This window comes from Mesoplodon densirostris, chromosome 7 (genome assembly GCF_025265405.1).
Source record: "Mesoplodon densirostris isolate mMesDen1 chromosome 7, mMesDen1 primary haplotype, whole genome shotgun sequence".
Lineage (NCBI taxonomy): Eukaryota > Metazoa > Chordata > Mammalia > Artiodactyla > Ziphiidae > Mesoplodon > Mesoplodon densirostris.
The window spans coordinates 15,015,659-15,031,712 of record NC_082667.1 but is presented as its reverse complement, the minus strand read 5'-3'; the positions used below and the strand labels follow the sequence as shown (position 1 = coordinate 15,031,712).

Here is a 16,054-nt window from a genome sequence, read left to right as displayed (position 1 = left end):
AGAAGGGCAGGGAAGCTGGAGAAAAGAGGAGAAGGGACAAAGAGGCATCTTGGAGAGTGGCAGAGTGACTGAGCACTGCAACAGGATCACTGGGCAGTGCTGAGGCAGTCCACTTATTTGCGTACTTAAATGTAAAATGAAACCTGTCCTGGCTGTTGTAGGTGTTTTCTCCAGCCACGTTCCTGTGCCCACATGCGGGTGCAAAGGAGGTGCTCTGTTGGGTTTAACCAGGGTGGGGGTTTTGGCAGGTGGAAACAGCAGAGCAAGGATGTTATGGAGCAACCATAATACCAGGCCATGGAGCCCAGGTTGGGTGAGGAGGAAAGGGAGGGCCTGGGTCAGGGCTGGTAAGGACAGTGAAAAAAGTGGTCGAGGCATTGAAGATCTCAGTAGGATCAGAGAATTGTGGGAATGGGAGTCCCAGGATAACTGAGCTGGGGTGATGTGTGGTGATGATCTGACTAGGATGGTTAGAACGGAAACTCCAGAAGGACTGTCGTTGTGGCCAGGTCTGTGTTTGACTCTGTGGCTGAGGTAGACGACGGGGATCGTGGCATTGAGGCATCAAGAAACGAGAGGCAGGGCTTCCCTGGTGGCGCAATGGTTGAGAGTCCGCCTGCCGATGCAGGGGACACGGGTTCGTGCCCCGGTCCGGGAAGATCCCACATGCTGCGGAGCGGCTGGGCCCGTGAGCCATGGCCGCTAAGCCTGCGCGTCCGGAGCCTGTGCTCCGCAATGGGAGAGGCCACAGCAGTGAGAGGCCCGCGTACCGCAAAAAAAAAAAAAAAAAAAAGAAAGAAAGAAACGAGAGGCAGGGGGATGGATGGTCATCTATGTGGATCTTACAGTCACCGTGGACAATGGCAGGAGGAGAGGTATAGAGGAAGTCAGGGAACCAGGTGGCCAAATTGTCAATAAACACATGAGCAGGAGGTAGGTAGAGAGAACAAGACATGGTCTCATGACAGGGGCTCATATTTTTCACGTTTATATGATTATTCGATTGATGTCGATTTCACCCACTACACTGTATTTTCCATTAAGGGTAGGGGTCATGTCTATTTGTGTCCACCATGTTATCTTCAGCTTCTAGCTCAATGCCTGGCACATAATAGGTACTCAGTAAAAACTTCTAGAATAAATGAACAAATACTGTTCTCTGGGATTGGAGAAAGAGAGGATGGAGGCATTGATCCAATAATTTGTCCTTTCTCTTCCCATTGAAGTCTTCACTGCAGTCCTCACTTTCAGAAATTTCAGTCAATGGTCACTCAACATTCATGAAATCCCTGTTAGGTGCCAGGTGCTGTGCTACGTGCTTCAAAGAAAAAGAAGACGTGATTGCAGCTCTTGGATATGTTAAAGTATATCCATCTAGGCAGACTCATGAATAAATAACTTTGATACAATGTGGATAGAGTAATGACAGAGGTCTGAGCAAAATGCTCCAAGAGCCCTGAATCTGACTGCCAGGGGAAGAGGGGACGGCTGTGGGTTCAGATAACATCAAGAGAATGAAGATGGTCAGCAACCAAGACAAATGGAAGTCAGGTGAAGGACCAGTTTTTCCAAAGGTATCAGGGATGGGGAAAGCTTGGCAAATTGAGAAGTCTGATGAAACTAGAAATTAAGCTAAAAATGTCACCTGACCCTTATATTTATGGTCAACTGGTTTGCAGTGAGCATTCTAAAATAATTCAACGAGAAAAGAATAGTCTTTCTAACGAATGGTGCTGGGACAACTGAATTATCCACATGGAAAAGGATGTAGTTGGACTCCCACCTCCCACCACATACAAAGAGTAATTCAAATTGGATCAAACACCTAAATGTAAGTGTTAAAACTATGAAACTCTCAGAAGAAAACCTAGGTGTAAATCTTCATGACCTTGGATTAGGCCAGGAAATCTAAAATCCTAAATAATAAATTAGCTATGTCACCAAAACAAAAGAAAAAATAGATAAATTGGACTTCATCAAATTTAAACTTTTATGCTTCAAAGGAAACCATCAAGAAAGTAAAAAAACAACCCACAGAATGGGAGAAAGTATTTGCAAATTATACCTCTGATAAGGAACTAGTGTCTAGAATATACAAAGAATATTTACAACTCAACAATGAGAAGACAAATGACCTAATTTTTAAATGGGCAAAAGATTTAAATAGATATTTCTCCAAAGAATATATATTAACAGGATAGAAAGCCCAGAGGTAACAGGATAGAAAGCCCAGAGATAAACCCACGCACATATGGTCACCTTATCTTTGATAAAGGAGGCAAGAATATACAGTGGAGAAAAGACAGCCTCTTCAATAAGTGGTGCTGGAAAAACTGGACAGGTACATGTAAAAGTATGAGATTAGAACACTCCCTAACACCATACACAAAAATAAACTCAAAATGGATTAAAGACCTAAACGTAAGGCCAGAAACTATCAAACTTTTAGAGGAAAACATAGGCAGAACACTCTATGACATAAATCACAGCAAGATCCTTTTTGGCCCACCTCGTAGAGAAATGGAAATAAAAACAAAAATAAACAAACGGGACCTAATGAAACTTAAAAGCTTTTGCAGAGCAAAGGAAACCATAAACAAGACCAAAAGGCAGCCCTCAGAATGGGAGAAAATATTTGCAAATGAAGCAACTGACAAAGGATTAATCTCCAAAATTTACAAGCAGCTCATGCAGCTCAATAACAAAAAAACAAACAACCCAATCCAAAAATGGGCAGAAAGCCTAAACAGACATTTCTCCAAAGAAGATATACTGATAGCCAACAAACACATGAAAGAATGCTCAACATCATTAATCATTAGAGAAATGCAAATCAAAACTACAATGAGATATCATCTCACACCGGTCAGAATGGCCATCATCAAAAAATCTAGAAACAATAAATGCTGGAGAGGGTGTGGAGAAAAGGGAACACTCTTGCACTGTTGGTGGGAATGTAAATTGATACAACCACTATGGAGAACAGTATGGAGGTTCCTTAAAAAACTACAAATAGAACTACCATATGACCCAGCAATCCCACTACTGGGCATATACCCTGAGAAAACCATAATTCAAAAAGAGTCATGTACCAAGATGTTCATTGCAGCTCTATTTACAATAGCCAGGAGATGGAAGCAACCTAAGTGTCCATCATCGGATGAATGGATAAAGAAGATGTGGCACATATATACAATGGAATATTACTCAGCCATAAAAAGAAACGAAATTGAGTTATTTGTAGTGAGGTGGATGGACCTAGAGTCTGTCATACAGAGTGAAGTAAGTCACAAAGAGAAAAACAAATACTGTATGTTAACACATATATATGGAATTTAAGAAAAAAAATGGTCATGAAGAACCTAGGGGTAAGACGGGAATAAAGACACAGACCTACTAGAGAATGGACTTGAGGATATGGGGAGGGGGAAGGGTAAGCTGTGACAAAGTGAGAGAGTGGCATGGACATATATACACTACCAAACGTAAAATAGATAGCTAGTGGGAAGCAGCCGCATAGCACAGGGAGAGTGGGAAGCAGCCGCAAAGCACAGGGAGATCAGCTCGGTGCTTTGTGTCCACCTAGAGGGGTAGGAAAGGGGGGGTAGGAAAGGGAGGGTGGGAGGGAGGGAGACACAAGAGGGAAGAGATATGGGAACATATGTATATGTATAACTGATTCACTTTGTTATAAAACAGAAACTAACACACCATTGTAAAGCAATTATACTCCAATAAAGATGTTTTAAAAAAAAGAATATATACTAATGGCCAATAAGCACATGAAAAGGTGCCCAACATCATTAGTCATTAGAGAAATAAATGCAAATCAAAACACCATGATGGGACTTCACTGGTGGTGCAGGGGTTAAGAATCCTCACTCCCAGTCCAGGTGGCCTAGGTTCAATCCCTGGTCAGGGAACTAGATCCCACATGCATGCTGCAACTAGGAGTTCTCATGCCACAACTAAGGAGCCCGCCTGCTGCAACTAAGACCCAGCACAACCAAATAAATAAATTAATTAATTTTTAAAAAACACAATGAGTTGCCACCTTATACCCACTAGGATGGCTATAATAAAACAGACAGACATTAACAAGTGTTGGCGAGGACGTGGAGAAATTGAAACCCTCATACATTGCCGGTAGGAATGTAAAATGGTGTAGGAGTTTTAGAAAATAGTCCCTCAAAAAGTTAAACATTGAGTTACCATATGACCTGGCAATTCCATTCCTATATGAGAAAGAGAACTGAAAACATATGTCCACACAAAAACTTGTACATGAATGTTCAAAGCAGCATGAATCACAAGAGCCAAAAAGTGAAAACAACTCAAACGCCCATCAATTGATAAATGTATAGACAAAATGTGGTATAGCCATACAACGGATATTCTTTGGCAGTAAGAAAGAACGAAGTACTGATATAAGCCACAACATGGATGAATCCCCAAACATTATGCTAAGTGAGAGAACCAGACACAAAAGGCCACATAGTATATGATTCTATTTGTATGAAATGCCCAGAATAAAGTAATAGAAACTGAAAGTAGATTAGTGATTCACAGCAGCTGGGTTTCGAAAGGGGGAAACGGGGAGTAACACCTAACTGGTACACGGTTTTTTTGAGGGGGTGATGAAATATTTCAGAATTGGCTAGTGGTGATGGCTGCACAACTTTGTGAATTTTTTTTTTGCTCAATTTTTAAAAATGTCATGTGGTGTCCCTGTAGCATGAAGGCCATGCTAAGGGATGTGAATTAAATCCTGTGGGCAATGAAGAGTTCCTTAATATTATGTGTGTGTGTGTGTACCTATGACACAAATGTTCACTTTTTCCACTACAGCTGGAAAATCAGGAAGGTGAAATCAACAAAACAATCCCACATGGTGCTGTCACCTAGAAGCAATTGGGATGAAAGTTTGTTGTATTTCATTATGCTCTTATTCGTGTTTGTATCAAGATTATGTTTTATGTACAATTTGGTATGCTGCTTTTTTTGTCAGTTACCATAAACTTATTCTAAGCATTACTTAAAAATAAATTTCTTATCTAATTATAATAGTTATTTATGGTAGAAAGTTTGGAAAATATAGAAAATTATAAAGAAGAAAATTAAAATCATCCATAATCCCACCAGTTAGAAGTAATCATTACTAATATTTTAGCGTATCTTATTTTGTCTTATTTTTCTATAAGTAAATGTCTTTTTGTGTGTGTGTGGCCCTGCTGTGTGGCATGCAGGATCCCAGTTCCCTGATCGGGGATCAAGCCCGCGCCCCCTGCAGTGGAAGCATGGCATCTTAAACACTGGACCACGAGGGAAGTCCTCTATGAGTAAATGTCATTTTTAATGGCTGCATAATAGGCCATCCAGTATCACAGATTACTTCCATTGTAATATAGTTAGGTTATTTCCCATTTTTCTTTATATAAATAATGATGTAATAAATATGTTTGCGCATGAAACTTTTTCATAGCTGAGGTTATTTCCTTAGCTTCTCAGAAATGGAATAGCTGGGTCAAAGACAATATATTTAAGCTCTTATGATGTATTCTTTTTTTTTTTTTCCCCCCCCGGTACGCAGGCCTCTCACTGCTGCGGCCCCTCCCATTGCAGAGCACAGGCTCTGGACGCGCAGGCTCAGTGGCCATGGCCCACGGGCCCAGTCGCTCCGCGGCACATGGGATCCTCCCAGACCAGGGCACGAACCCGCGCCCCCCGCATTGGCAGGCGGACCCCCAACCACTGCGCCACCAGGGAAGCCCTATGATGTATTCTTATACAGCATTCTAAAATGATTCGACAAATTGCATTTCTATTAGCAATAAATGAGATTGCCTGTTTCACAGCATCCTCATCAGCACTGAGGATTACACTTTAAAAAATTCTCCTTGCTGTTTTTGTTTTTATGCTAGTAGAGGTTTCATCGGAAAGGAAGTAGCACACTCAGGTTTGTGTTTTAGATGATAAAGAGGCTGGGCTGAAGAGAGGTGAGAGAGTGCAGACCATTGAGGAAAATACTGCACTAGCGAAAAAAAGAAACAACACAGCCAGGCAGTGAAGGTGGGTGGGTTTAGAAGACTTTTAAGATTAGAAAGACATTTCTAAGAAAGGATGGGTTGGATTTGTGACTGGTGTGAAACTGGCAGGAAAGAAGCAAGAAGTGTCAAGTTTGACTCCAAAGTGGAGGCTGAATGGAGGGTGACAGTAATAGGCAAGACAGGGAAAAGGGAAGGCGCAGGTTTAGAAGGAAAAACAAAGCTTCCTGTTTGCAACGTGTTACTTGGGGTGTCTTCCAGAGTTCCAGGTGGAGATGTCAACACACCCATTAACAACATGAGTCTGGAGCTTGGAGGAGAGAACGACGCTGGGATAAAAGCTGGGGAATGTATGTTAAGTGGTAATGCGTGAGATCACTGGAGGATGAAGAATAAACTCTAAGGAAAACCTGCATTTGCAAGGGCAGAAGAGGAATGAGTGAAGGAGAAAGGCCTGCTTAGGGGCCAGTTGGTGAACCAACAGACACTGGTGCCAAATACCAGGGGGCTCAAGGGGGAGAAAGGCCAACAATGTTACATGCCTCCAGTGCTACAAGGGTCGGAGAATGAAGACTCCCACAGAGGGTCTTAGAGAGGAGAGGCTGAGGAGGACGTCCAAGGCAGAGACCCAATCAGGGGGTGCAGAGTTATCTTGCAGGCAGTTTGGGGGTGTTGGGAAGGTGTGAGAGAGGGCTCTAGCCTCAATGGGAAGTCATTCTCCTCAAGTTTTCCTCTCTCCTTCCACGGTGGCGAGAGCTAGTCCGTGACCCCACTCTTGACTGCTCACCTGAGGGTACACATGTGATGCAACCAAAGCTGAGGACGAAGCCCGGAGGCCGGCTCTCGGTCCAGCTCTGCTGTCATCTCCGCAGCTGACCTGTGCTCGACCCTTGATCTCCTCACCTGCAACATGAAGGAGTGGGTGAGTAAAAGGGTGCCTGAAGCAGGCCTCCACTCAGTGTTGGTCCCCACCCACGGATTCACAGGACTGCAGTGAAATGATTTATGAATTGCCAAAGTGCAGGAATAAGTGGCCTAGATATTTTGTAGGGCTCTCACCTCTAAAATCCTAAAATCCCAGCTCTCTGAAGATACTCCTAAGAAGGAAACTCTAAAGAAGGAAATATAATGGTGCAGCTCAGCCAGGGTTGGATGGAACAGGCATCACGGTTCCGTCCCCTCCCCCTCCCCCAAGCACAAGGGCTTTGATTTGGGGTCTTTGCCCCGTGATGCTGCGTTCCCGGCCTCTCTTTATCCCACAGTCTTCTGTGTGTTCTGCAGGTCACGGCCCCCAGCACTGCTGTTTCTGCCCAGCGGCCAGGCTCAAAGCCAGGCTCATACACACAGTAGATGAATTCCCATCTTATCCGTGAGGAAACTAACCCATCCCCATCCTTAAACTCCTCAAGAACGGAGATGTGTATCCGCAATATCTAACAAAAGTCCTGGTGGGTGCTCAGAGAGTGTGTGAGATTTGTTATTTTCCTAACACTGCTTGGCTAATATGCGGCAGAAACCAAATTTGAACCCATAATCCTTTCACTCAACCCATTACTCTCTCTCCCCACAGTCACTACAGCATTGTGGGACATCCATCACCAATAGGGATTTGCAAGCAGGACAACCTTTCCAGGCCTCCTCAAATCACACTCAGGAAGCAGTGTAAGCATGAGCCAGGTCTTATCTCTGGCCATGATTTTCTTCTGTTCACACTGGCTGTTGATGAAGGGGTAAATCTGAACTGTCTATACATGGGATACAGTCTTTAAACTTTATTTTTCTCAATATCATGATCGCTCCTAGTTTAAGAAGTCAAATTGTACTAAATACACTTTTAACAAGAAACAGCTCCTTTTAGTCCCAGAGGCAACCACCATCACTCTTCTGCACATTTCTTTCTGGTATTGACCTTCATATGTCTAAAGAACAAGCAGGGGCTTCCCTGGTGGCACAGTGGTTGAGAGTCCGCCTGCCGATGCAAGGGACACGGGTTCGTGCCCCGGTCCGGGAGGATCCCACATGCCGCGGAGCAGCTGGGCCCGTGAGCCATGGCCGCTGAGCCTGCGCGTCCGGAGCCTGTGCTCCGCAACGGGAGAGGCCACAGCAGTGAGAGGCCCGCGTACTGAAAAAAAAAATAAAGAAAGAAAGAAAGAACAAGCATGGAGGCTATGTCTCGATTTGTGTGTTTCTCCGTCATCCCTTGGCCAGCATGATGAGTGAGGTCTTCTAAAGCATGACCTGTTCCCCTCTTCTGCTCAATGTAGTTACAACTCTTGCTTAAGTTAACACCTAATGTTTGCTTTATTATGATATTTATTCACTTGAACTAGCATACCAAGTTATGCTTCTTTTCTTGGACAAATTTTTGTTTACCCTGAAGTTAGTAATTAGCTTTTTTTTTCTTTCTCATTTGCTTAGTATTCTAGATATCTAACAATGACTTTTCTGACACCTTCTAACAGCCTTTTAACATTTCCAGACACCAAGCAATCAGGTCACCTCCCCCTTCTCTTTTTTCTCGCAGACCTCCCTCCTGGAACCTTAGGTTTTTCTCCTTCTCTTTGGACTGGTTGCGTCCATTTCCCATCATCCCGGAAGCTTCCTTTGCCACTATCCTGATATGGACCCCCTGAACCCTATGTCACCCTCTTTCTTGGTTTATTCCAAGAAAGATAAGCCTGCATGTCTAAAATGTCTTTCCTTCCCCTCGACACTTAATTGATCATTGAACTCAGTACAGAATTATAGGCTGGAATCACTTTTCCTCAGGATTTTGATACGTTGCTCTGTTTTCTTCTAGCTTCTGATGTTTTTATTGAGCCGTTTGAGGCCATTCTGATTGCTGATCCTTTGTAAAAGCCCACTTTTTTGGGTCTCTCGGGAAGCTTTTAGGATCTTTTCTTTACCTCTGAGGTTCTGAAATTTCACCGAGATGTGCTCTAGTGGAATCTTCTGCCCATTGTGTTTGGCACCTAGTGGACCCTGCCAAACTGGAAATGTATGCCTTTCGGCTCTGGGGAGATTTTTTCATATTACTTATTTCTGTTCTTTCCTTCTGAAATTAGGCAGAATTAGGAGGTAGAGAGTAATGGGAGATACTGTTTTGGACACAGTGGCCAGCGGAAGTCTCTCTGATGAAGTGACATTTGAGCAGAAATTGGGATGAGTGTCTTCTCGTCTATCGGGGGAAAATTATTATATTTTTCTTTTGTTCCTTGTATTGTCTCTTTTTCTTTTCAGTTTCTTTTGTCCACCTTTTTTGGTCTCTCTCTCCTGTCGGGAGGCTTTCCTCACATGTCTGGTGATCTTTGGCTGAGTGGTCACATTGAGAAAGAGACGCTAAAAGCTAATGGGCAGCTGCCAGTGTGACTTGGCTTGTCCATGGTGGCAGTCACTGTTAGGTGACCAGGAGGCACGTTGACTTTTTCATTGGGGAGCTCCTTCCTCTGGGATTGCTTAGTCTTTCCAGAGAAGAATCTTCCGGGTCTCCTGCCTGGAGGTGGTGAAGGAGGGTGGAAGTGTCAGGAGAAGGCAAAGTCACCAATCAGTCATCCAGGCTTTCACTTAATTCCCCTCACTCCACCTTCAGTGATTCCGTGGAATTCCTGGGCCTTTCTGGGATTCTGCAGGGCAAGCTTTTTGTATTCTCGTGAGCATCTCCCCCTGCAGGCTCTGCGATATCTGCTCCTTCCCTCCCTCTCCTGTCCACTGGTGTCCCCTTTGCCCTTGCCCTTGTCCTTATCACTTCAACGGGATTTTAAAACAGCAGGCATGTAAACATGCTTTCAACCTACTATGTTTAACCAGAACAGATGGATACTCTATGAAACAAATTCTAGCAAAGAGATCACACTAAGAATAATTTTTTAAAGAAAACCCTTGCAGGGGATCCCTCCCATAGCGAGACCACTGTACTTGACAATCATGGACTTTTATGGGTGAAGTGACTTCAGACATTATCTATTCTCACCACCTCGTTTTACAGATATAGAAAACGAAACCCAGGCAAAGTCTTGCCCAAAGTCACAGCAGAGAGACGGTAAGGAGTCCCTGTATTTTCCACTTATAATCCAATGCCTTTCCCACTGCCATTCGGCCTTCCCAGAAAAGCCCCTCAGGCAGTGGAAAGATTTTCCTCCTGATGGGGTTTCCAAAGCAAATGCCTTTTTGCCTTCTGGGCCATTCTGACCCTGATCAGTCCCATCTGGAGAAGAACCGTGACAATGAACTAGGCATTGTTTCTCAGCAAGACCAGGAGGCTTCCTGGCATTTAAACAGAGATCATTTCTTAAAGGACAGAGTCAAGACAACAAATCCACCTTAAAATAAACCTCAAGTCAGACCACCAATTAACACCTAAATGTATTTAAGTAGAAATAAGTTTAATTGTCTAATTAATTTTTCACCAATTTTCACATGTCACATTTTACACTGGCTTGGCAATGAAAGTAATTGGATCCCTTTATAACCATTTTCCACTTCCTGATTTGCTAAGTAGTTCAATGCTGTTGTCTACAGAAAATATGCATCACTCCAAACTGGTCACACTGCAACTTTATGCAGTTCATAACGTATTGGGGGAGGGGTGGGGGGATTAGCTGCAAAGATGAAAACGACAAGATACTGTATCTAGTGGAAAAGGTGCCCTTGGTAGGCAGCTTCTAACATGGTCCCCAATGATCCCTTCCTCGTGGCTTTCACACCCTTGTGAAGTCCCCTCCCCTAGAGTGTAGACTGACCTAAGGAGTAGAATATGCCAGAATTGATGGAATGTCACTTCTGAGATTAGGTTATAAAGAATTCCATCTTAGTTGCTTTTTCTCACTTTTCCTCTTCTTCTCCTCCTCTCTCTCTGTCTCTCAGATCCCTCAATCTGGGTAAAGCTATGTCATGAGCATCCCTATAGAGAAGAACTGAGGCCTCCTGCCAAAAGCCACATGAGTGAGCTTGGGAATGGGACCTCCAGCCCCCGTCAAGCTTTCAGACCTTGAGGTCCCAGCCAACAGCTTGAGAGCAACCTCATGAGAGACCCTGAGCCAGACCACCGGCTAAGCCACTCCCAGGTTCCAGACTGTCAGCAATTGTGTGAGATAAATATTTACTATTTTAAGCTGCTAAGTTTGGGGATAATTTATTTTACAGTAATAGTGGGGGAGCTACGTATGAGTTCTGACTTTTCTACTTCCTTGCAGAAGCTTCTTGTGTTTGTCCCTTAACTTCTCTTAATTATGCCTGTTTCCTCATCAGTAAAAGGGGGATAAAGACCTTACCTACTGCACAGAGTTGCTGTGGAGTTCAAGGACAAGTTCAAGGACTAATCTTAAATGATCGTGAGGCATTAGGCATTTTTATCTAGGCTATCTCATTTAATTTCTTCCAAATGGAAAAAAACACATGTGAAACATAACCAGTAAATTAGAACACCATGCTAGTATTATTAGAGCCAATTCATTTTATGAGTTATTAAAACATTGTTTTTAGCAAACATCAATCTTGGATCAACCTTAAGTAAACCATATGCCTCTTAGAACTGATGGGTTTTAATTAGTTTCTTAATTAGCATGTGAGAAGTTTGTAAACCTGTTAGTTTTGCTATCAAAACCAGAAGAACAAGCTTTATATATTTCCCATGGGAGGTGCTCTTCAGGGCCAAGGTTAAAGCCCACGGGCCCCTCGAGTTAATATGGCCCAAGCACAGTGCTCTTCCACAACCCCCTTCTCACCGAGCCTCATCAATGACACCACCTTCCTCCTGCTCGCCAACCTGGAAACCAAGTCATCCACCCAGAATCCTCCCCTTCCACTCCTCACCCCATGTCTTGTCACCAGATCCTGCAATTCTAATTCAGGAACATTCTTCCCTTCCACCTCCATGCCACTGTTTTAATTCAGATAAATCTCATCCACATTTAATCATTAATATTATTATAATATTATATACAATTATAATATACATTAATACAGTTTTCTTTAATTATACTATTATGATAATAAATATTAATAAATCATATTTATTGACAGTGCATTATGTTTCAGAAATTGGGCTCTGCGCTGGTGATCAGACTTACAAAGGCCCACCCCCGCTCTCCCCTCCCCTGTCTTCCTGGAGCTAACAGGCGGCTTCATTCAGCTTTGCAAGGGCTAAACTAGATTAAAGGTTAAGAGTAGACTGCCTCAGTCTAAATCTTAGCTTTTCCACTTACTGTGTGCCCTTAGACAAGTTACTTAACTTCTCTGCGCTTCAGTTTTCTCACCTGGAAAACAAGGATAACAATAGCAAGAATTAAGAGAATTAAAATATTTGAAATGGGCTTCCCTGGTGGTGCAGTGGTTGAAAGTCCGCCTGCCGATGCAGGGGACACGGGTTCGTGCCCCGGTCCGTGAAGATCCCACATGCCGCAGAGCGGCTAAGCCCGTGAGCCATGGCCACTGAGCCTGTGCGTCCGGAGCCTGTGCTCCGCAACGGAAGAGGCCACAACAGTGAGAGGCCCGCGTACCGCAAAAAAAAAAAATTGAAATGCTTAGAACAGAGCCTGGCAATCAAAAAATTTTAACTATTGTTATTTTTAGTCCATGTCATATTTTCTCCAACACCAGCTCCCTGGAGGCCAAACCGTCCTCTCTCGAGCAGTCTGGCTCTTCTTCCTAAGGAACCGTTTAACCATGCCATTTCCTAGCAAACATCGGGAACATGGGTCTTAGCATGGCCCACCTCTTCGGCTTACCCTCCACTTCTCCCCAACCCCAGCCCCAGCTCCCACACTCCTGCTCCACTGAATGTCTCACCATCCCCAAAACACACCACTCTGAGCCTAACTTTGCATCTTTGTGCCAAGATATAGTGGAGAGAGGACAGCTTAGTCAAGCAGTGGCAAAACACAGCACCCAAGATGGCGGCTGGATGCTCCCACTTCTCTTTCAAGCTCTGTTAGGAAAAGACCAAAGCGGGTTGGAACTTAAGTACTTCTTTACGTCAGGGGGTAGCACAGGCCTTAAAATGGCCAGGGATTACCTTCCTTGGGAGCACAGGACTGCCTCTGCTATCATCAGAGAAAAGAAAAGAAAGGAAGAAAGAGGCCTTCCCTGGTGGCACAGTGGTTGAGAGTCCGCCTGCCGATGCAGGGGACACAGGTTCGTATCCCAGTCCGGGAAGATCCCACATGCCGCGGAGCGGCTGGGCCCGTGAGCCGTGTCAGCTGAGCCTGCGCGTCCAGAGCCTGTGCGTCTGGAGCCTGTGCTCTGCAGCGGGAGAGGCCACAGCAGTGAGAGGCCTGCGTACCGCAAAAAAAAAAAGAGAAAAGAGCTTGGATTTTAGACTAAGTGAGACCTGTGTCTAAATCCTGGCTCTATCTCTAGCTAAACAAGGCCAGTACCCTCAGTTTCTTTGGCTGGAAAGTAGGAATCATAACAGTACCTTTGCAGTGTTGATGTGAGGGTTAAATGAGAAAACGTGAAAGTAGCCAGCACATCCCAGGCTCTAGATTAAATGCTACTTTCCCTTTTTCTCCTGTCCTGTTCTCTGTGCCTGTGAAGGTCTCCCTGCTTCCCGTACCCTGTGTTCCTGGTGAACTCCAACTCAATCAAGTCTCGGCTCAGTGTGACCCTCCCAGAGAAGCCTTTCCTGGCTTTCTCAGGCAGAGCTCATGGCTCCGGCCACTGTCTCCTGCCGAACTGGAAACTCCTTCACAGCAGGAATCACTACCTCTAAACACCTTTGGATCCTCAGAGCCTGGCATCATTCAAAAAATAAATGTCAGGTAGTGTTTTATGATTTCCTTGTGAAAATGAAGGATTCTTAGGTGCTTTAAAATATTTTCATTACAGTACCATTTGTAATAGAGAAAACTGGGAAGTAGCATTCATGTCTAATAATTAGAGGTTAAGTAAATTATGGTTCCTCCTTAAAATGTGGTGGTATGCTGCCATTATAATCATCTTGTAGAAATGTGCTGTTGACATTGAAAAAAAATGTTCTCAATATATACTGTGAGGGAAAGAAGCAGTTTTCAAAACAGTACTATGTACAGAATGATCCCGTTTTGTGATAAAAATATAAATGTTTATGTATGCATAAAAAAGGTCTGGAAGGACCCAGTGGTTGTCTCTGGGTGGGTGGAATTTGCATGTTTCTCTTCCTTCCTTATGCTTGTATGTATTTTGTGATTTTTCTATAATGAGCATAAATTACTTTTGTAGTAAGAAAAAAAATTTTTTTAACTACCAAAAATTGTTTTTCTGATTGTAATGCATTTTCATTGTAGAAAATTTGGAAAGTCTGAAAACTATAAAAAAGAAAAGCTAATTATGCACGTTTTTCTACCCAGAGAGTCTGTTAACATCCTAGTATATTTCTTTCTAGTCTTTTTTTTTTAATGCATGTATGAATTTTTTTTAACTTGAGATCTAACTGATCTATAGTTTAATATCCTGCAATTTTTTATTACATTGTGAACATTTTCAAAAAATCATTACAAATTCTAAATATCAGATGTCTTACAAAAGGTTAGAATAATCAGCTATCCTAGGGAAAAAAATAGAAGAACTAAAAAGAGGGTTAATGGCCTCCCATGTACAGCATAACGCATTTTAAGGATTTTCCCAGGCCCTAGAGAGGCCACGTATTGTATAAAATACCTAAAATATTCCATATTAACAATTTTACCTGTAAAATTTTTGAAAGGGTTTTTAATATTTTTGCTACTGAATTTGGCTAAACATACTCATTTAATTTACAACTGGTGAACAACTCACTTAATGTACAATTGGCAATAATTTCTCAGTAACTGTCGTGCATATTGGGGAACTCTTACAAAGTGAGTAAAATCCAACCTATAAATTGTTTTCAAATATAAAGAAACACTAAATTTTAACACTTAATGAAGTGAACACAGTGTTACATTTTGTAGATTTTTAATTAAACACTTCTTGATTTTACAGTTTCCTTTTCTTATTTTGGTGCCAATAACTTTTTTCAGATCTCAAACTTTTCCCCAGGCCCTTGAAAAGTCCCTGTGCCTTGGGCTCTGTGTCCACCCTGCCTCACAGAGGAAAACATCCTGCTTGAGACCCTTTGGCTGCTGGGCAGTCATGGCAGACAGATATCAGAAACTTCCAGCAAGGGTAGAAGTCACTGCAAAGGCCAGCAATGGGAGAGGCCAATCTATGCAGCAGAGTCATTTTTTCTGTGCCGACCTCCAAATACAAAGTGGGAAGGTTTGGACAGGGGATTCCTGCACAGTAAGTTTTTGTTTCTCAAGAACAGCAGGTAAACTGGGGAGAAGGAGGGGGGCAAGGAGGAAGAGGTAGAAAAGGAAGAACAGGAAGGAGAAAGAAGGAAGGAAAGAGGGAGAGCAGCAGGGAGGAAGGCAGGTTACAGTTCATTAATTGCTTGGTTACTGGTCTGCACTGAGCTGAGCGCTCTACATACTGCATTTCATTCAATACTCATAACAACCCTGGGAGACAGCAACTCTTGTCACTCTCATTTTACAGTTAAGGCTCCTGAGGCTCAGAGAGGTTAAGTCATTGGCCCAAGGTCACACAGCTAGAAAGTGACAGAGGTGGTCCAAGACTGTTCAACTCCATAGCCTGTACATTAACCCCTATACCACTTGGCCTCCCCAAACACACCTGCCCTATCTGGCCCTCCTCCTAGTTCCAGAAGGACAGAAATTAAAGCTAGAAGAGCCGCATGAGATCAGCTCACCCTTCCCGTCTCTACCTTGACCAGAGCACTGCTCACAAGGAGAGTCTTGTTCCCTCACTCTGCTGAGCCAAGTCCTTCCCGAGGGGCACCGTGCCTGGCCCAGAAAATGTGCTCAGGACATGTTGGCTGAATTAATGAATTAAATAAATCTCTCATTTTGCTGAGAAGGAAGTCCAGAGAAGGAAATGTGGGGACCACACAACAAGGGTAATTTGCCTGCGGTCATCCAACAAGATAGTGATAACAGATTTGGGATTAGAATCGCCGCCAGTGCTTCTTGCACTGCTTTACCTGAATTTATATG

At 43.4% G+C, this 16,054-nt stretch overlaps 1 protein-coding gene across 1 annotated transcript in view; it reads right to left on the bottom strand.

Moving 5' to 3' along the window:
• LOC132494128 (uncharacterized) overlaps window positions 1-16,054 on the bottom strand; it is a 92,925-nt gene that overhangs the window by 61,585 nt on the left and 15,286 nt on the right. The window contains exon 3 of the mRNA XM_060105163.1: window positions 6,832-6,947. Within this exon, the coding sequence (XP_059961146.1) occupies window positions 6,832-6,947 (116 nt within the window). The remainder of the gene's footprint in view (window positions 1-6,831; window positions 6,948-16,054) is intronic.